Genomic DNA, 23,011 nt, shown 5'->3' on the forward strand with positions numbered 1-23,011 from the left:
AGCTGCTTCTGAGGAGCACTTTCAATGCAACTAGTTGTTGTTAAGGTTACTCAGAACTTGAGAAGGTACACAGCACACTGTTGACAATCTGGTTCAATCTGCCAAAAATGCAGTTCAGTCTTTATCTGTGTAAGCCTTGTAAGAAAGCAGACTGTGTACACTATTAACAACCCTGCTGTTGAATAGCAGCTTGTAAGACCAGATCTATACGGTGAAGTATTGCTGGCAAAGCTATGTCATCTGGAAGTGTGAAAAAAACACCCAAAACTGACAACCCCAGTTCACACAGCTATTAGGCAGAAAACTCTGGCATTCATGTGGCTATATGAATATATAATTGGTTGAGTGTATCTATTTTGGGGATACAGCGCAGAAAGGTTAGGAGACCTCTTTGCCAGCTTGTGCAATATCTCCAGAAGCTGGCTCTACTGATGAAGTTGAGATGACAATTGCAGTTTGGGTACTCCTGCAGATAAACCTCACCTTATCACCAACTATGGCACATGCTACACTGGGTGTGATATAACAGGATAAACCCCAAGTATCTTAAATAGATATTTACTTAGACTTAATGGGATTGCTACTGTATGTTTATGAAATGCCACTTGATTCTTGAATATATTTGCCAAGGATTAACAGCCATTCCAGAATACATTGCTATTTAATGAACATACAATACTGTCTTAGATGTAATAAGAAGTTAGGTTTAATAAGATTATTAATTACTTCAACTCAACAAATGATAAAAATTTACTTATGATTAATGCTATGTAAGGTACAGACATCTTCTGTAAAGGTTAATCCTTAAATTAATATCATTTTAGTCATTCTGTGGTATTTAATTAACATAAATTATAATAGTTCCAGCAGTCAGATAAATATATTGATTTATTTTGATTTTAAGTAGAGGTCCATGCAATCTAAGGCCATCCTTTTATGTGAGTCATTACAGTAAAGCATCTCAGCATATATGGCTTTTTAGAAGCTAAAGTACGGATTGATCTCAGACTCTAATTTTAAACCTCCAACACACTATTCTTTATTGCTTCTAGTACCAGCAATTTGGCCATAAGAATTCACAAGAAATGCCAAATAGATGAGTACTTAAGGAAAGCACTGAAAACTATAAACCTTACACAGGCACCAAATTCTGTGAGGGAAGAAATGGTTCCCAATTGCAATTACATGTAAGAGGCAACAACAGCTGTGCAAACAGATAAATCATATTTCTCACATGGAAGAGAGATTCACCACCTCCACATTATGACTCTGATGAAATGAGAAGGATTTTCTGAATAAATCAGTGATGATGCTTCCAGAATAAACGTCAGCCAAAACCATTCACATCTATACAAGATGAGTAAGAGACATGGAAGCCAGAAAGTTTGTATAAATAAGAGCCAGTGTGCCAAAAGTTTGTTCTGCAAAACCACTAAACTTCAATTGATCCTTCATCAATTGTAGCCATCTACAATTATTGACCTACATCTGAGCTACTAATCTTTTACTGACAGTAGAGAGGAATGAGCAGTTGAGGGTGTGATTAATCTTAAATAGGTCCAGAAATATTTATTGTGCTCCTCATTAATTCCAAAGTGGTCATCAACTCATTAACTATAAAGAATCAGATTAACTAGCTCAGGAATAGAATAGAATAGAATAGAATAGAATAGAATAGAATAGAATAGAATAGAATAGAATAGAATAGACCAGACCAGGGTGGAAGAGACCTTCGAGATCACCTGGTCCAACCTATCATCCAACCCACTTAATCAACTAAACCATGCAACCAAGCACCCTATCAAGTTTCCTCCTGAACACCTCCAATGATGGTGACTCCACCACCTCCCTGGGCAGCCCATTCCAATGGGCAATCACTCTCCCTGTGTAGAACTTCTTCCTAACCTCCAGCCTTAAGATAAGATAGTAGGTGAAATGGTAGGGACAAGGTTACTGAGAACTTGTGAACTGCCCAACAGGGTTGAATGCATAGAGGTTTGGGATGTTAAACTTTCTTTTTCTTTTCTTAACTAACAAAAAAAGACCAGGTTTTCCAGTTTCCTTGTACTTAATAAAGGACTGAATATGTAGGATAAAATCTGAGCCTTAGCTTTGAACGTATTTTGGAAAAGTAAAATTCACAGTAAATGAAGATTCCACAAATTTGTACTTCTTGAATCCCAATAAGAATGTTAAGAGTATTTCAGCCACCCTGAATTTAACAAGTTTTATATTTTCACTGTTTTCCAGAGTACTCTGTGCCTAAATTTTGCCACTAAAGGCACTAAAACCTTAAATAAAAGCATCATCCTCTTTACTCTGAGGAAGTGTTGCTTTTTTGTCCAGCTACAAAAGCTTGTGCAAAAGCATGATGCTACCTCTGTATTAAAAATAAAAAGTTATGTTTTGTTAATTTATAGCAGGAAACAAATACAATATCATGTCGGTTCAGAATGGGCAAGGTGGTTCCACTTTGTTGACTTTGATGAACTGCAAGGACCTGTCTGATACTGAATGTATTCCAGTTTAGGACTATTTAATTGCAGCTGGTGTCTAGGAAAAAAACAGGGTTAGATCACTTTTGACAGAAAATTAAACTCAACAAGAGCACAGAACTTGTAACAATAGGGCAGTTTCTTCTTTCTTAAGAAATCTGAGTGTGTTTTGATTACTTGCTTTTTTTAAATCCCTGTATTATATGTTATCTTCCCACACCTTAAACCTGTAATTTTTTTTCTTTCTCTTCATCTGTCTTTTCATACTTCATACAGCAAGTCAGAAAACAAAAATCAATAAGGACAGCAGCTGCATGGTACTTCTTTTTCAAATATGTTTGTAAAAAGCTTAAATCTATGAATCCTCTTTCTGATAAATGATGAGCCAGCTACTATTATCATCTATACCTGTGAAAAGCTGGAGAAATAAAATACATTTACAATGAGCAGTAATTCTACTGGTCTCAGAAGCTGTGTCTTCAGAGAAATTAAAGAAATGTTTAGGTTTGAAATAGCAAAGATATTTTTAGCCTTTAAATAGTAGCTTATTTTGTCTTATTGAAAGAGGTTGCACATCTGCTGAGATCACTGGGAAATAATGGTGAATTAGCAATGGGCAGAGATTTCTTTAAAAATAAGGGGAAAGTGAGTTCCAAATTTTCACTGATCATCTAATGTGGTTTTGAGTGACAGTTTTCTTGTGTCACAATTATAGCAATACATATATTTCTGCTGTTGATAGAATAGAATAGAATAGAATAGAATAGAATAGAATAGAATAGAATAGAATAGAATAGAATAGACCAGGTTGGAAGAGACCTTCAAGATCATCGCGTCCAACCCATCAACCAATCCAACCCACCTAAACAACTAACCCATGGCACCAAGCACCCCATCAAGTCTCCTCCTGAACACCTCCAACAATGGTGACTCCACCACCTCCCCAGGCAGCCCATTCCAATGGGCAATCACTCTCTCTGTATAGAACTTCCTCCTAACGTCCAGCCTAAACCTCCCCTGGTGCAGCCTGAGACTGTGTCCTCTTGTTCTGGTGATGGCCACACGAGAGAAGAGACCAACCTCTACCCCCTTCAGGTAGTTGTAGAGAGCAATAAGGTCACCCCTGAGTCTCAGGCTAAGCAACCCCAGCTCCCTCAGCCTCTCTTCATAGGGCTTGTGTTCCAAATCCCTCACCAACTTATCCTAAGAACTTATCCTAAGAAAAAATGTGGATGTGCACAGAAGAAACAAAAGTGAAAATAAAGAAATAAAATTAAACAATTTTATTGTTTAAAGAATTAAAGAATTCTTTAAAGAATGTTAAAGAATTAATAACCAGGCTCTGAATGTAACGAAGTATGGATATTATAAATAGTTCTGTATAAAGATATGGTACTCATAGGCAAAATTCACAACTTTCATAACTATATAGCAAAAACTAGGCTTAAACATCTTGTTTAAGATATTTTAACATCTCATGGGATTTTGTTTTCACGATAAGCATCACAAAGCCAGAAAATTTGAAGGTAAGATTAATTTCAGAAGTCCAAATCATTTAAATTCTATTTTTATATTAAGAAAAAAAAAAGAAAAGAAAAAGAAATAAAAAACCCTGAGACTATTTTAGCCCATGCTTCAGCATTTTTGATGCTTCCGTTTAATAATTAAGGGAGTGGAACATCTTCCTTACAAGGAGAGACTGAGGGAGCTGGGGCTCTTTAGCTTGGAAGAGAGTAAGGGGTGACCCCATCGATGTTTATAAATATGTAAGGTGTGAGTGGCAAGAGGATGGAGCCAGGCTCTTCTCAATGATGCCCAATGACAGGGCATGGGGCAATGGGTGGAAGCTGAGGCAGAACAACTTCCACATAAACATGAGGAGAAAGTTTTTTCACCGTGAGGGTGACAGACATTGGAACAGGCTGCCCAAAGCGGGTTGTGGAGTCTCCCTCTCTAGATATTTTCACAGCCCACCTGGATGTGTTCCTGTGTGATGTGTCATAGGTGATCCTGCTCAGGCAGAGGGGGTTGGACTAGATGATCTTTCGAGGTCCCTTCTAACCCTTAACATTCTGTGATTCTGTGTTTATTTATTTATTTATTTATTCTTTGAAAAATTAAATAAATGTTAACGTTCTGAGTTAATAGCAGTGCTTGCTTTGGGGACAGTTGCGAGCTGTACTATATTTTGCCTTATATTACTATGTGAACTTTCCAGTGTAATTTTATCCAAATATACATTTTGTGAATTTCCTTACTCATTTATTATAAGCTTTACTCATTTATTATAAGCTTGAATTCCAAAGGAAAAAGGAAATATTTAATGCCATTATATGGTATTTCCAGTGAGTTAAGGATATGTGGTGTCAACTATCCACAATCATTTTATATTAACTATTATGGTCCAATTCAGTAGTGTATTCTGGCTACTCTGTGGTACTCCTGAGAAGCAAAAAGCAGCCACAGTGAACTGCCAAATTAAGCTCTCGATATGCTTTCCCACAAACATTTGCCTTTCCTATGCACCTGGGTTTTCCTACTTGGGTGACAGCCAGGCATTGTTTAATTTAACTTTTTTTTAAAACTATTTGCCTCTGGGCAAATACTAAGTCAATAAGAGAAGTAACAGTGAGAATTTGACAGAAATTGATTTCATAGGCTAGTTTGCACCTTTTCCATAAATACTGGTCCTTTTTAGGAGTATCCAACCATATCAATAGTGCCATACTGTATGATTTCCCACATTACATGTTCCAAATTTCTACTCTAGATAAAATATTCCTAAAATGATATATGAAACTAGTGCTTTGTGAAATTATTATGAAGGTGCAAATCACCTTTTATGCATCTTGAGGGGGGAAGGGAGGAATATGCAAAATAAAAAGGAAAAAACAATCTTCTTTAAATTTGAAATAACTTTGGATAAACATATAACTTAGCCTGGAGAAGAGGAGGCACAGGGGAGACCTTATTGCTCTCTAGGACTACCTGAAGGGAGGTTGTAGCCAGGTAGGGGTTGGTCTCTTCTCCCAGGCAACCAGCACCAGAACAAGAGGACACAGTCTCAAGCTGCCCCAGGGGAGGTTTAGGCTGGATGTTAGGAAGAAGTTCTTCATAGAGAGAGTGATTGCCCATTGGAATGGGCTGCCCAGGGAGGTGGTGGGGTTGCCATCCCTGGAGGTGTTTAGGAGGAGACTTGATGGGGTGCTTGGTGCCATGGTTTAGTTGAGTAGATAATGTTGGCTGATAGGTTGGACGCAATGATGTCGAAGGTCTCTTCCAACCTGGTTAATTCTATTCTATTCTATTCTATTCTATTCTATTCTATTCTATTCTATTCTATTCTATTCTATTCTATTCTATTCTATTCTACTCTACTCTACTCTATTCTACGCTACTCTATTCTATGCTACGCTATTCTATGCTACGCTATTCTATGCTATTCTGTTCACCTTTCTCACAAAAAAACTTTGCTCACAAAAAAATTCCACAAAATAACATAGGCATAAGGACCAGAATTCTCACTTCAATTCTACTGGTAAGGAAGAAATGAAATACCACATGCAAAAACTAATCACAAACATGATGTGTAGACCGTTCATGTTCAGTAGCGCACACAGATCCAATATATGCTATTACAGATGTGCTGCAAAAGTCTCTTCACAGTAGAACAGACACGATTCCACTTGAATCTCTGTTGGTCTTAGTCTGTATGTTTGATTCAGAGCCTGTAAGGTTATTTAGACTATGTAAACTGCCTAAACATCATCCCCAATGTGCAACCTAAATTGCATTTTGTATCTAAAAACTACATTAATTTGTTCAATCAGAAACTAGGTCACATAATAAAATTCTATATAAAAATTTTAATTCAATACTCTCAGAAGTAGAATAGAATAGAATAGAATAGAATAGAATAGAATAGAATAGAATAGACCAGGTTAGAAGAGACCTTCAAGATCATCACGTCCCACCCATCATCCAACATCATATAATCAACTAAACCAAGCACCCTATCAAGTCTCCTCCTAAACACCTCTAATGATGGTGACTCCACCACCTCCCTGGACAGCACATTCGAATAGGCAATCATGCTCCCTGTGTAGAATTTCTTCATAACATCCAATCTGAACCTCCCCTGGTGCAGCCTGAGACCATGTCCTCTTTTTCTGGTGCTGGCTGCCTAGGAGAAGAGACCAGCCCCCGCCTGTCTACAACCTCCCTTCAGGGAGCCTCCTCTTCTCCAGGCTAATCAACCCCAGCTCCCTCAGCCTCTCTTTGTAGGGCTTGTGTTCCAAACCCCTCACCAGCTTTGTTGCCCTTCTCTGGACACATTCCACAAGTCAACATCTTTCCTACACTGAGGGGCCCAGAACTGGATACAATACGCAAGGTGTGGCCTAATGACACCAGTGTACTTGATAGGCTGTCCTCTAAAACCACAAGGTGCACACCCCCATAATATTTAAGCAGTCACTAGTATTATATATATAAAATGTTAAATATGTATATATACGCATATATATGTTATATGTATAGCACTGTACAATAGTAACCATATATATATAAACCTTTCTTTTTTTTCAACTGAATATTATATTTTATATTGGTAGCTTTTCCCTCAGTAGTATTAGACTTTCTCAAAACAAGTATGATGAAAATATAGTGATTTATATAAACAAATTTGTGAATTGCTCTTATGGTTGCAGTTTTTAGGTAAACATAAAATGTTTTAAAGATTTACATTTTCCATTCTGTTAGGACACAGTTTTGCATCTATTACCCAATCAGTTAATGATGTCTTATTTCTGTATTTATGCAGATGCACATGCATAAACACACATATATTAGATGTGTGTTTATACATATACACATAGTATTTATAATATTAAAATAAATATATACATAGTATTTATAGCATTAAAAGCAATGATAAAAGAACTTTTGACATGAAATCACATGAACACGCTCACTTATTTATATGAGATGATTTACATATAAGAAGTTGGAAGAATAGGGTCCTAAATTAAAACTAAATATTTGCTTGTCTTAAATAAAGGGTTTTTTTTCTGTGCCATAGTATGATTTGGCTATACTGGGCATATGCTCCTCTTTATTTCATTCTGCAGAGGGGAGCAGATGGAATTAAATATAGCTTGGCACGCAGCACAGGGGCAGCCATGGAACAGTATTTTTTAGTATCACCCAGGCACTACCAGCCCATATACATTAGAGATGAAACACAAAAAAGAGCATGTCACCTTCAGGAAAGAGTAGTAGTAGGGGAACATCTGTTATACATGCAGTGTTCCCTGTAGAAAGAACTGAAACACGATGAAATATGCATCAAAAGTTCCGTATGCGCTGAGGTACATTAAGTCCCTTTCAAACCAAGTGAAGCCCACTTGGGGAAGGGAGGTTACTTGAGTGTGGCAGCTGGGGTAGGAGAAAGCAGCAGCAGGGAATGGAAACCAGCTGTTCTGCCATTCTGGAAATCAGGATGGGTAGTAGGTGCACAGAGGCTGATATACAGCATACACGTGTCACTGATGTACAGAGACTTGACAATGTTTTACTAAGCAGTTATTAGTTAATCATGATGCAGCTCTGTCTTTAAGCAAAGTCCATGTTACACACAAAGTGCTACTATATTATATGAGGAATTCTTGTTGTGAAACTTTAGATAATCCACATTCCTTGTGATTCTTAACACAGTGATCTCTTCCCATAAATAAATATGTTGGCAGACAAGAAACTGAATAGCTCAGTGACAGTGTTACCTTTCACTGTATTTTACTCTGGACTAGATAGTCTATCACATCCTCACATTTAAATACGGCATCATGAAAAGCAGATCTCGAGTGGATCATCTTGTCTGGGGTAGGTTAAAATAAATCTAGGTTATCACTGAAAAATGTATATTCAACCTGTTTTAAAAACTGACAGGAAGGGTTATTCTTTAACTTACATGGGCAGCCTGTTTCAATGCCTAGCTATCTTTAATGCAAGTTTCTCCCTCCCATATAACAAAATAGCTCTTCCAACAAATTAAACAACTTCATATACACAAATGCTTCTACTATGTCTTTGTTCATTTAAACCAACACAAATTCTAAACAAATACTTCTTTCAAACTTCACCCACAGGCCACGTTCCATAAACTTGTATTTTTTGCTGTCATTCTACCTCTTTCTTGATTTTGAATTTGTCCAGATCATCCTTAAAAGTGTGTCTACAAACTGAGTACAGTGCTGTAATTCCGCCTAAAATTGAACAACACCACTTTGCTCCCTCTAGAAACCAGGGCATAGGAGACTTGTATGTACACAGGAAGAGAACCAAGAAAAGGGTCATACTAGATTACTGTATACAGAAATTAGGTGATATATTTTGTCCTGGCAGAATGAAATGCAAATAACTATTATTCCAGTTGAAGCATTGCTGAATGGAATAATTAACTCTCATTTCTTATTTAAGGCACTTCTGTGTTTTCTGACCCAGCTAGACACAGAACTTTGATAGCTACAGTGCAAGTTCATCTTTCCAACTAATAGGCATCAGCCTTATAGTAATTTCATCTGCAGAATATTTCTTCCTTTTCATACCAAGAATGTGGCTGGAATATGCAATGACATTGTGTTAAAACTTGACTGCTATTGGCGTTTATCCTCTCTGTAGTTTCTGCTGAGTCAATAAGAGGAGATAGATTCATACAATGATGATTTAAAACAAGAAAGAGAGAAGATGTATTTATTTTAATCATCTCCTTTATATAACTGATTAAATACACACCCTATCACATATTTATGATTATTAAACTGTAATTCTGTGCAAGTTTAATTAAAAGAAAACTATAAGTACATCACAGAAGAACATTTTCAGACACAGTCTAAGAGTCAGGAATAGACTCTCTAGTCTCATTACAACAGTTTTCATGATATTAAGTATCCATCCAATATATGAATATGTGCCCTAAAATTTTCATTAACAAAAGTAAGCACAGGCAGAGAATATCCATTTACCACCTAGGGAAATGCTTAAAGGCTGGAACAATGAAAACTCTCTATTTTCTGATTTCCTTGTTTTAAAAGTTGTTGATCTTTCCATGCCCCCACTTTTCTTTCAATTTATAAAAGGAATCTGAAAAGAAGAAATGTTAGCTGAAGATAATGATTTTGACATAGAAGAGCCTCATCTTACTGAGAACTGCAAATCCTTCTCTTGCTTTTCTAGTGGGAATAAAGAAAAAGATAACTCACGGATTCTAAGCCTTCCAAGAACAAACTGCAGTACAATGATTGTGCTCAGCCTCAGGAAAGGCAGTGTCAAAACAGAGAGTACAGAAAGGAAGTAAAGAGATTTGCACTAGAGACAAGGGAGGGATATTCTGCTTTGTTGCCTCTAAAGTAAAGCAGGAAGAAATGAGCACCCACAGCTACAGCATTCAAACAGTAGAATTTATGCACATCTCAGATAGGAGGTTGGTGGTAACAGACTTGTGATCTTGAAGTTTATGTTATTCATTAATTTGCAAATAAGCTAATCAAAGAAAACTCCTCTGAAATGTATTTATAATTTTACTGGCAAAGTCTCAAACTTTTAATATGTTAGTAATAATATATCTAAATTTATTTGCTGAAGAAGCTTCTGATGAAAACAAAACACAGGACAAAAATACAGATAATTTTCAACTACTGAATTATTTTGTAATTATAAAATAAATGGAAATAATGAGGAGGAGAAATTAAATTACCTGAAAAATGTAGCATAACGCACCAAATGGTGCAGAGGTGAAGCTGTGCTGAGTGGTTATATTCCTTTCTTTGTGTCACAATGATAATTAGAATAGAATAGAATAGAATAGAATAGAATAGAATAGAATAGAATAGAATAGAATAGAATAGAATAGAATAGAATAGAATAGCATAGCATAGCATAGAATAGAATAGAATAGAATAGAATAGAATAGAATAGAATAGAATAGAATAGAATAGAATAGAATAGAATTAACCAGGTTGGAAAAGACCTTTCAGATCTTCAAGTCCAACCTATAATCCAACACTATCTAATCAACTAAACCATGGCACGAACTATCCCATCCAGTCTCTTCTTAAACACCTCACATATGTTTTTTTGTGTGTACAGATGCAGAAAGTTCTTTCTGCATGTTTTGTAAGTCAGTTATAGAAATTTCCCCCCCTAGTTTATGGCTAAATACATTAATTAAATGCAGAATATGCTACTCACAAAACTTCACTGCTATGAGATACATGAAGGTAATAATCTGCCAGATGCTCAAACATGCCCCTGATAGTAGAAATGGTTGGGCAGAAGCTGGCTCCAGTTGAAAGCAGTAACAAGCAGCAATAATAGGTTAAGATACTTGGATGCAAAGTGTACTCACTGTCATTTCAGCTGTCAGAATGTTTGCACTGCTTTCCTATTTTGTATCAATGAAGGCAGAAAAGTAAGTAGTTAAGGAATTAAGATAATCCCTTCTCCATTAAGATGCCACTTTGCTTCCTTTTCTGACTTTTTTTTTTTGACAAACACCTGCTTCCTGAAACTTCTCCAAAGCTGCTCATACATGTGAGAAGACCACACTACAGAGGGCAGCTGCACCTGGGAACACTCCCTCTTCTATCCAAATGAACTGGTCTCCTCTTCCATGCACACCTAATTATTGTTCCACCTGATGACACAAAATGTCACTCGTGACTCCAGACCTGGTATTGAAATAATTGAAATGTAAAAAGTCAACCTAAATTGACTAGTAGCCTACTAATCTAAAAATGAAACTTAAAAGAAGAAAGTTATTCATCATAACTGCAACAGAGGAAAAAACAAAATCTTTAATACTCTGAGTAAATAAATGAGATATAAAAGTTTTGTCTTTCTTTTGCCCAAATCCATCATAAAATTTGCTCAACATAAAATACAGGGACAGATAGGTCATGGATTACTGGGTATTAACATGAAAAAGATTATGACACCGATCTACACAGCAAAGGTAACTGACCTGTATTTCTAGTCCATTAACTTAGGCTCAGAGGGAGAATATTATTCAGATATCTCCAAAAAAGGGCAGTAGAGAACATTCACATAGCCCTCACCTCAGCCCAGGTGAGGAACACTTGCAGAAGTATTACCTAGACCATGTTTAAATGAATGTTTGAGATCAAGGCACTTAGAACATTTGAATTTTTTATGAGTACTCCTCTGACTAAAAGTGTAATATATTAATTTAAAAGTTTAATACCAATAGAAGTCTCAATATTACCATTCACCAAGATCATAAGAAGGATGATACCAATAATAACGCTGCTAATTCTCTTCAAATTTAGAAGTGCTGTTTCACTGAAAAATTACTCACAGAAGAAAAGCAGAAAGTACTGGCGGTGAATTAAATATAATAATGAATTTGCTACTCACACTGGAATAGGCATCAAACAAATATAAATATGGTCTTATTCTTCCTAAAAGCCTCTAATTCTACATGCTTTTTTTTTTTTTTTTTCTAAAATTAGAAATGTTGCAATTAGAATTAAGCCAAAATGGAATATCTTCAGGGTATAATATCTTATATAATATAATCTTATAATATAGAATGGAATGGAATGGAATGGAATGGAATGGAACGGAACGGAACGGAACGGAACGGAACGGAACGGAACGGAACGGAACGGAATAGAATAGAATAGAATAGAATAGAATAGAATAGAATAGAATAGAATAGAATAGAATAGAATAGAATAGAATTAACCAGGTTGGAAAAGACCTTTGAGATCATCGAGTCCAACCTAGCATCCAACACTATCTAATCAACTAAACCATGGCACCAAGCACCCCATCCAGTCTTTTCCTAAACACCTCCAGTAATGGTGACTCCAGCACCTCCCTGGGCAGCACATTCCAATGGCAAATCACTCTTTCTGGGAAGAACTTCTTTCTAATATCCAGCCTAAATCTCCCCTGACACAGCTTGAGACTATATCCTCTTGTTCTGGTGCTGGCCACCCAGGAGAAGAGACCAACCCCCACCTGACTACAACCTCCTTTCAGGTAGTTGTAGATAACAAGAAGGTCTCCCCTAAGCCTCCTCTTCTCCAGGCTAAGCAACCCCAGCTCCCTCAGCCTCTCCTCAGAGGGCTTGTGCTCCAAACCCCTCCCCAGCTTTGTTGCCCTTCTCTGGACATGTTCCAGCAACTCAACATCTTTCCTAAACTTAGGGGCACAGAACTTCAGGGATAACAATAAATTTGATCAGTCAGAATCGGATACAGTTTGGAGAAGTTCATCTTTGACCTATGCTAGTTTTGTTTTAGGGTCACACGTTTGCATAAGAAGAGAAGAGAAAAAAAAAAAAGGAGAAAAATAAAGTTGGGAAATAAAACAAACAAACAAACAAACAAACAAATAAAATACAAATGAAAGGTAAGAAACTTTTTTTTTTCTTCTTCTTATTGTGCATGGGCTTCACTTAACAGTTTCCAGAATTTACAGTTCTAGAAATATATACTACTACTAAGTCAGACTACAGAAAGAACAGAGACTCTCAGTACAATTAAATTATATTGTGGCTTGCCTGGATAACAATAAATCAGATGAAAGTGACGAATGGGTACTGCGTGCAAGTCCTGACATGGAACAGCAAGTTAGCATCTTATCTGACCATGTTAGGGGTAAGTGAGTTGGAAGGGACGATAGTCCCGGACATGAAGAGTCTTAAGTGGCATCAGAACAAGTAGCGCAGTCTGAAAGCTATTCACATTCTGGGCACAGAGAGAATGTGATAGGAGATGTTCTGTCTAGGGGAAAAAGACCTATGGAAGGAAGCAACACTGAACAAAACATTTCACAGGCTGTGTCAGCTCTGCCTCCCAGACTCCATCATTGCCTCAGCAGTGGCCAGCACTAGCTGTGAGAACTTTGAATAGCAATATTTCTTCACAATATTCGTTTTCCATTATCTCACTAAGCTGATGAATTCATAAAATAATCCATCATCCCCAATGGCATGGAAAGCACTGGTGATGATGTCAGACAACAGAAATATGCTTGATGAACTTTCTGCACTTATCAGTCTAGACTGATTCTCACTCAGTTAAACAGAATGGATTTTAATTATCCTACAGACACCAGCAAGATTATGGCAGCAAAATCGATGGATAGTTCAGGAAAAAATCTTGGTTGGAAAGTCTTACAATTTCTGCTCTGCTGCAGATAGATAATACAGGTTACTTGACTTAAGGGATCATTCTCATTTAGAAACTGAAGATACGAGTATGAACGTGTTCAGTGGACAAACTCAAAGAGTTGAATATTCATAAGGATAGTTTTTATTCCTAAAACACACGCATGCAGGATTGCATCAGCTGTGGTGAAAATGTGGGTTTGTTGTGATGATGAAGGAAGAAGTATATTTTAAAGTTATATTCAATATCTTCTCTTTTTTCCTTCCCCCCACCCCCTTTTTTTTTCCTCCCTGAAGCTACATTATGGTCATTTACAAAAGCAATAATAGTCACTTAGATCAAAACAGTGTTGTTCTACAGAAAAGCCTGGTGAGCTAGAGTCCTAGAGGAAATTCTGACACCAATCATATAGAGTTTTGTTTCACCCTTCCTCCAAGAAGGTTCTTTCTGCTTTTCCTTTATTCTCAGGATCTGTGCTACTGCTAACAAGGCAACAGCACATGCAGAAATACCTTGTCTGTGGGATGCAGGTGTGAATGGCAAGCAAACGTGTGGAAAGAGAAAATGCACAGTGATAAAACAAAAACTGAACAACAAAGCAACCAAATTTAGAGATATTTATGTACCTTGGGTATTTTTGACACTGACACGAAAATGCAGATTTATGTTACAGCAAGAAAACGCAGACAGGAAAGGGGGTGGGAAGGAAGGAAAAAATTTCCAGGAAAATCTAATAAAGAAAATGATTTATGAGTAACTACAGAAAAAATCCATAACTCTATATTGTTTTACTAATGATAAGGTAAATATAGTCAAGCTTCACTAAGGAAAGTATAAAATGTACATCTTGCTGTTACACTGCTGCTTTGTAGTTTTATAGTTTATATACATTTGTTTCAGCTTTGGATATATTTTCCAAGAAATACAGACTCTTGATTTTACACCCAAACCAAAACACAACAAAAACCAATTACTTAAATATAAATGCAAAATGTATTTTACTCCATGAAACAAACAGGCAACTTGCCAGATGTAGTCAAAACTTAATTGTTGTAAGACTTCTGAGTGGGATGATCTCAAAATGTCCAAACTAGTGATGGGAATTCAAGTCTCAGCAACACAAGCGAAAAATTAAAGAGAGATAAACAAAGCAAATCTATCTAAAATCATTCCATTGAAAGAGTAGCAGGCACACGGAGCAAGCTGCTTAGTAAGACAGCTGATTCAGGTAGGGTAAGTAAGCTGGTAGGGTAAGACAGCAGGTAGGGTAATTAAGCTTAAGAGACAGCTAGGTTATTTTCACACAGAAAGTGGCTTGGGATTCACAGGAAAAGGATATACTGTGATAACTGTATATAACTGTGATATACTGTGCCAGGGAAAATTTAGGCTCGAGGTGAGGAGAAAGTTCTTCATGGAGAGAGTGATTTCCCACTGGAATGTGCTGCCCAGGGAGGTGGTGGAGTCACCATCCCTGGAGGTGTTCAAAAAGGGATTGGATGTGGCACTTGGTGCCATGGTTTAGTCATGAGGTCTGTGGTGACAGGTTGGACTTGATGATCTTTGAGGTCTCTTCCAACCTTGGTGATTCTGTGTGTGTGAATTTCTGTTGGGTTGAGTTTCTTCCCTTTCTTTCCAAGTGATGACCTTTCATAAGGATCTCAGGTAGTGATAGGACTAGGGGGAATGGAATTAAGCTGGAGGTGGGGAGATTCAGGCTAGATGTGAGGAGGAGGTTCTTCACCATGAGAGTGGTGAAACCCTGGAATGGGTTGTCCAGGGAGGTGGTCGAGACCCCGTCCCTGGAGGTGTTTAAGACCAGGCTGGATGAGGCTCTGTCCAGCCTGATCTAGTGTGGGGTATCCCTGCCCATGGCAGGGGGGTTGGAACTAGATGATCCTTGTGGTCCCTTTACAATGATGACTAATTTTTGTAATCCTTCCTACTTTGTTTGCAATCACCACCAGACAAAACTTGCTATCTGGATATATTTCCTTGAAATCAGGTATTTTAATAGTAAACTTACCGAGGCTTTACTATCCACTATTTTTCCACTATTTTTATTCATATCATAAAGTAAGATTGATTGCCCTCATCCCATGCTGAAATCAGATAACTTGTCTACAAAAATTATTTTTTCATAAAATTTCCTACTTTATTACTGATAGAAAGCACAATTGCTGTAGTGTTATTGACACCTTTTTTTGTCTCAGTATGACCATTTAATTCTCAAGCTGTCTAGGCTAGAGTTACTCAAAACTGTAGTTAAACTACTGGAGCTGATAACACTTTCATTACTGGACCTGTGACAACAGTGTTTGGAATTACACATAGAGGATGTCAGACTCTAATTTAACTCATTTTCACATTTTCAGATCAAGATCTTGAATTCAGTTGCTCCTGATCATATTTCAAAAATGACAGGAGATTTAATAATTATTACTGTTCCAAAAGCAGAATATTTTTAAAGAACAGTTATCAAGCCTGAAACTTTGCTATGAAATAATAAATTCTGATATCTGTGCACAGCCTAAAATAGGCACAGAACCACAGCTTCTGATAGTGCTTCAGGCACTGCCACAGACAATTGTTTTTAGCAAGCTATCCATTTCCTTTTCCCAGAAAACATTTTTTTCTTCTGAAGAAAATGCAATCCTTTTTCTATCCTAATCACATTTATCATATTTCTCACCCTGCTTCAACTTTGCTTGGCTTGACTTGAGAGAGTAATTTTGTTTATTTTCTTTCAAAAGAGGAAAGTTACTTTGGGCTAAGAGCGCTAACGTGACAAGAAATCATTTATTTCAGTGGGAACAACATATTGCACCCCATTTGTTACTGCAGTAATCTGTAACTCCCATAAGGTGCTCGCTGCAGGTTCAATTTTCATAATAGGTCAATGATTTTATTACAACACACTTGCTATGAGTTTGTACAAGTAAACACATGGATATCATTGGAGATTTGATTGGTGGACCACTCAGTGAATACGGAACTAGATGGATGATAGCATTCCAAGAGCTGTGGTGAAGCGCTTGATGTCCAGGTGGACAGCAGCATTGAGTGGCACTCCTCAAGGATTCACAGAATCACAGAATCACCAAGGTTGGAAGAGACCTCAAAGATCATCAAGTCCAGCCTGTCACCCAACACCTCATGACTAAACCATGGCACCAAGTGCCACGTCCAATCTCCTCTTGAACACCTCCAGGGATGGTGGCTCCACCACCTCCCTGGGCAGCCCATTCCAATGGCTAACGACTCTCTCAGTGACGAACTTTCTCCTCATCTCAAGCCTAAACTTCCCCTGGCACAGCTTAAGACTGTGTCCATTAGGACTAGCACTATTTAACATCTTTATCAGTGACATGGACAGCAGGATCAAATGCACTCAGTAAGTTTACTGATGACACCAAGTTGTTTGATACAGTTTTCAAGCTGGAGGGAAGAGATGCCATCCAAAGGGACCTTGACAGGATTGGGAGCTAGGCCTGTGCAAACCTCAAGAGGTTCAACAAGGCCAAGTGTAAGGTCCTGAACATAGGCCAGGGCAATTGCAAGCACAAATACAGGCTGGTCAGAGAATGGACTTTTTGGAGAAGGACTTGGGGATGTTGGCTGCTATGAAGCTCGACGTGACCCAGCAATGTGTGTTTGCAACACAGAAAGACAAGCAGTCCTGGGCTGCATCAAAAGAATTGTGACCAGCAGGTCAAGGGAAGTGATTGTCACCACCTACTCTGATCTCATAAAACCCCACATGGAGTACTGTATCCAGTTCTGAGGCTCCCAACATAAGAATGGTATTGACTTGTTGGAACATGTCTAGAGGAAAGTCATGAAAATCATCAGAGGGCTGAAGAACCTCTACAATGAAGACAGGTTGAGAAAGCTGCGATTCTTCAACATGGAGAAGAGCTGGTCCCATGGAGACCTTATTGCAGCATTCCAGTACCCAAAGGGAGCCTACAAGAAAGCTAGAGAGGTACTTTTCTACAAGGCCATGTAATCATATGACAAGGGTTAGTGGCTTTAAACTGAAAGGGGTTAGATTTAGCTCAGATATGAAGTCCTTCACTGTGAAATTGGTGAGGCACTGGAACAGGTTACCAAAGAGAAGCTGGGAACCCTCTATCCCTGGAATAATTCAAGGCTGGGTTGGTTGAGGCTTTAATCAACCTCTTCTAATGGAAGGTGTTCCAACCCATGGCAGTGTTTGGAACTCAAACTGTTCTATGATTCTATTGAAAATTTACTTGAACTCCTGCTATTGCAGTTCAGGGGCTGACTGTACTCAGCATGCCCAATTTATAATATGTTTGATCAAAACGTGAGGAATTTAGAGGAACCTCTGTGATAAGTCCTTTCTTGATGAATGTGGCCCTCCACCTAGGTAAAATGCCAAGTGTAAGCTTCCATCTAACTACTTGCATTACAATGAAAATAAGCAACAGGAATGATTGGCTTAATCTGCTTACCAGATTTATTGTCTTTAGACCCATATTGGGCTTGATGCTGTTGGCCAAACTGCACTACAAACTCTGGGCACATCATCCTTTTCCAAAAGAACAGACATTTTAAATGTAAGTAGTAAATGATTTTCCTAATGAAACTTGTAAAAGTGTAGAACTTTTTTTGTGGCTATACTTGATAGATAATACTCCGGAGATTTTGTCTTGTTCTGACACAAAACTTATAAAATTAGGCACACACTGGAACAAAAAGAGAAAAGAAAAGAAAAGAAAAGAAAAGAAAAGAAAAGAAAAGAAAAGAAAAGAAAAGAAAAGAAAAGAAAAGAAAAGAAAAGAAAAGAAAAGAAAAGAAAAGAAAAGAAAAGAAAAGAAAAGAAAAGAAAAGAAAAGAAAAGAAAAGAAAAGAAAAGAAAAGAAAAGAAAAGAAAAGAAAAGAAAAGAAAAGAAAAGAAAAGAAAAGAAAAGAAAAGAAAAGAAAAGAAAAGAAAAGAAAAAAGAAAAGAAAAGAAAAGAAAAGAGAAAAGAAAAGAGAAAAGAAAAAGAAGGAAGGAAGGAAGGAAGGAAGGAAGGAAGGAAGGAAGGAAGGAAGGAAGGAAGGAAGGAAGGAAGGAAGGAAGGAAGGAAGGAAGGAAGGAAGGAAGGAAGGAAGGAAGGAAGGAAGGAAGGAAGGAAGGAAGGAAGGAAGGAAGGAAGGAAGGAAGGAAGAGAAAGAAAGAAAGAAAGAAAGAAAGAAAGAAAGAAAGAAAGAAAGAAAGAAAGAAAAGAAAGAAAGAAAGAAAGAAAGAAAGAAAGAAAGAAAGAAAGAAAGAGAGAAAGAAAGAGAAAGAAAGAGAGAAAGCGAGAAAGAGAGAAAGAGAGAAAGAGAGAGAGAAAGAAAGAAAGACAGAAAGAAAGAAAGAAAGAAAGAAAGAAAGAAAGAAAGAAAGAAAGAAAGAAAGAAAGAACGAAAGAGAAAGAAAGAGAGAAAGAAAGAGAGAAAGAAAGAGAGAAAGAGAAAGAGAGAAAGAGAGAAAGAGAGAAAGAGAAAGAGAGAAAGAGAGAAAGAGAGAAAGAGAAAGAGAGAAAGAGAGAAAGAGAGAAAGAAGGGGAAAAAAAGTCCAATACTGCATCTTTATACAGATCAATGTCCAATTATAAGCACAGAGTTACTGTGGCAAAAGGTCAGAAAAAAAAAATAATCTTTCTGGCATTTATTACTTGGAAAATAGGGTCATATATGAGGTCAGACCTCAAATATATACAGAATAAATTATATTGCATCATTCTAAATATTCTACACAGCAAAATTTATATTGCAGCCTCGACATAATCAGTAAAATGAAGTTGAACGTGTGTTTCTTCATGACTGTACTGCAGATGAGTCTAGGCTAAGAGGCACAAAAGCTTTCTGCTTTGCAAAATACATTTTGCTTTATTATAAATATAGCTTCTTATTAAGGCAGAGTTATCTAACAGTCTTTCAACTGTCATTAACACGGGAACATCTTCCCCACAACAAAATAAAATAACAGGGAAGGTACAAACTCTTTAAAAATAATTCAGTGGTGCCCTTCCTTATTGCTTACACTAAAACACAAACACACAATTCTGGAGTACTCCCTCTCATGCTTTAAAACAACAAACAAACAAACAAACAAACAAACAAAAACCCCTGTCTCTTAGATAAAACAAATCTGGTAAGCAATAATTTGACACAGAGTTTGAGGAAATAAACAGGCTTATTTGTCAGAATGAATGCTTGCAGGGAGCACTGTCATTGTCCAGACACAAGTCATTTTAGCTGTCTCACAGACACCCATCTTTGGTAACTCCACAGGATGTGAATGAAATTATACTGAAAATCAAATTGTTATTATCTGACACTTGCAAAAGAATAAGGAAAATACAGCAATGAAATGAAAACATCTTCTGGTCTGTTTTCACTCTAGACTTTTCTTTCTCTCTTCTCCAAACTATGTGAAGCATGTAAATGACTGGCACCTTTGGTACCTCCACAGGTACCTCCATATTTGGTACCTGCACAGGATGTGAATGTAATTATACTGACAATCAAATGATGTTATTATCTGACACTTGTGAAAAAAAAAATTAGGAAAATACAGCAATGAAATGAAAACATCTTCTGGTCTGCTTTCACTCTAGTCTGATATGCCAAACATCATTTCTTTCTCTTTCCTCCAAACTGTGTGAAAAATGTAAATGACTGGCATTCTTTGATTTGCTGCAGCCGTGTCTAGTTTGAGTTTCTAAATCATCCTTTAGCAGAAGAACTGTACATAACATATCACAGGCAATGCCAGCAGAGATAAAGTATATTCTAATCATTTGTGAAGAGTACTTTTTCTTTCCTTTTTTTTTGGTTTGTTTTTTTTTTTTAATCTACTTTTGATACTTGTGGTTTCATTTCATGTTCATATCCAAAAGATACTCAACATTCTTTGCTCTAGGCTAGCTACCAGATTTACTGCTTTCTGTGATAGTATTATCAGTGGGCTATTCCACCCTGATAAACAACAACTGCAGCACTAATAGGTTTATAATGATGGCTGAAACTCTACACTTTTAAGCACTGGAGGTTTCACTCACCTTGTTCAAGTGGCTGGCTTTTAGTTGAAGTAGTTTTCATCTTGAGTGCCTCCCTAACAGACATGTCACAGCAGGAGCCTTTGTTAGTGTCTTGGTCACTGTCAGCCTGATCACTGTCCCCATGCCCGCTGTCCCTCAAGCTGGCTCTTTCTGGATCCTTGAACGTGGAGCTACTGAAATATATATTGGGAAGAAAAAAAAAAAAAGAAAAAAAAGAAAAGAAAAAAAAAAAAGAAAAAAGAAAGAGTTGTATTTACTTGTTCTAAGTAGAATTGTACTCTGTGGCAAAGCAATTTTGACAAGAATGCAAATGGGGAAGCCGAGAAAGTTATTTAATAGGCCTTACCTTTGAACAAACTGCTGCCTGCTGCCCATGTAATTGGGCTCTGCGGGAAAATTGTCTGTCTGTGAAAGAGAAGGAAAAAAATACGTATAGTTGTACACTGGACAAATCTCCTGCAGAGCAACAAGATTTCCTAGAGGAGAAATGATTAATAATTCAAAAATTCCCTTAATCTTCAGATTTGTACATTTTAATTAAATTGGAAAATGCCGGCATGTAATTATGTGCTCAGAACAATTAAATGATTCCGGTCCACAAATTACCTGCTAAAGTAAACAATGAGGCTCCAATCAGTGGCATTCTCTGTTAGCAACCTGACAGATGACACTGTTTATGTTTTTTCATTAGTTAGATATTAAGACTGATGGTTATTGAAAATGAGAGAAAAAATTACTTCGGCATATTACGAAAGTGAGTTATTCAATAATACTAATTTTTAACCATAATTACATCATCTACTGGGATTCTGAAGCCTTTACTGCTTCAATGCAATTTCATATATTGCTATATTACTCTTGAAATGAGGAAAAAAAAAAACCAAGAAAAAAACCAATAAAAAAAATGTGGCTGATTAGTCGTGAGGTGCTTTTAAATGCTGCTGGAGAAGTACAAATATGAAAATATTTGGATTTTCTCTCTGTAGTTTTCATCAGTATTAATAGCTGTGTCAGAACAATGAGAACCACACATGCAAACCAGAACATTAAATTATTGTTGTAGACAAGTAGTTTTTAAAAGATACTTTCATTAAGTCTGCCATGAGTATATTTTTAGCAGCATGAGCTAAGTAACTGTAAAAGCAGAAGTATTTACAGCATCCAGACCAGCGTGGAGTCCTGCCAAAGGGAACTGAATTCCCCTTGTATCATCAGCTGAAGTTTTTTGGGAGAGAGACTGCATCTTTCACAAAACTCCATATACTGTACATTCACACACGTCATTTCTTCTTGCAGCTGACCTAATGACAAAGATTCTACTGTTTTCTGCATCACTTCATATCACACCACTACGCTTCACAACAGCTATGAGTTTTGTAAGAGCATTCAGTGTATCAGTATCAGTAACACAGGCAGCGCTCAATTAATGGAGCAGAAGGCCCAGGTAAGGTTTAATGTTGCACAAGTGTTTACACGAGTGACTAGTCTCTTAGATATTTGGTTTTCCCTGCTACTCCCCACACACATTTTTTCAGCTTTGTTTTGGTTTCTGTAGGTAGGTGGTAATTACAAATATTTGCTGCTCTTATGGGTGGAATGTTGGAGTTTGGAAAATATGTGTGAAGTTACGTATGAAATTTAAGTGTCATTGCCATTTGCAACAGAAAGTAGATAGCCATCTGCCACCGTCAAGGTACACGTGAAATAGATGTGCTTATATACCATGCATATATTGTGTTGTTTAGGGAAGAGACAGAAGGTTAAGAATTATCTTCTGTTTGGCATGTATGAACCCAATTTACATGGTACTTTCTTCTTCTTTCTGTCTAAAACCTCTGGTTCAAAATTAAGATTCTAATACACATGTTCACAGTTTGAAGATGTTTCTGAGTTAGGCCGTGCAGTACAAAGCATTGCACATGTCATTACAAAAATAATCTAAGGTTTTATCAGTGACTTATCTTTGATGATCAACTGCATGACAGAATCAGGTTTTACTCATCTGTTTTCAAACCACAGCACTTCTAAATTATTTTTTTATCATATTAAAATTACACATAATTTGGAAAGCTGGGTGTTTGTGTCCAGTTAGGGACTTGGTTTTCAGCAGCATTATTGAAAGATGGGCTTATAAAAGTTCTCAAATGCTGCCTAAGAAATGCAAACACTACACTTTATTACTGAATAAGAAATCTTAAGACCTGGGACATCAGACTCAGCGTTGTGTCATTGCTTTTCCAAGTCAGCATTTCTGAAGCTGATG

At 37.1% G+C, this 23,011-nt stretch overlaps 1 protein-coding gene across 4 annotated transcripts in view; it reads right to left on the bottom strand.

Annotated features, from left to right (window-relative positions):
* The window catches only part of PCDH17 (protocadherin 17), a 110,212-nt gene that overhangs the window by 57,172 nt on the left and 30,029 nt on the right, over positions 1–23,011 (bottom strand). For 3 of the 4 annotated variants that reach the window (XM_068158909.1, XM_068158908.1, XM_068158911.1), the window contains exons 3-4: positions 21,095–21,153; positions 20,749–20,921 (exon numbers count right to left, since the gene is read on the bottom strand). In XM_068158909.1, coding sequence (XP_068015010.1) covers positions 20,749–20,921; positions 21,095–21,153 — 232 coding nt within the window. The remainder of the gene's footprint in view (positions 1–20,748; positions 20,922–21,094; positions 21,154–23,011) is intronic. The other variant, XM_068158910.1, reaches the window with a different exon arrangement.

The sequence above is a fragment of the Melanerpes formicivorus genome, unplaced genomic scaffold (genome assembly GCF_026170545.1).
Source record: "Melanerpes formicivorus ecotype bairdi unplaced genomic scaffold, bMelFor1.0.p_v2 SCAF_44, whole genome shotgun sequence".
NCBI classification, from domain to species: Eukaryota; Metazoa; Chordata; class Aves; order Piciformes; family Picidae; genus Melanerpes; species Melanerpes formicivorus.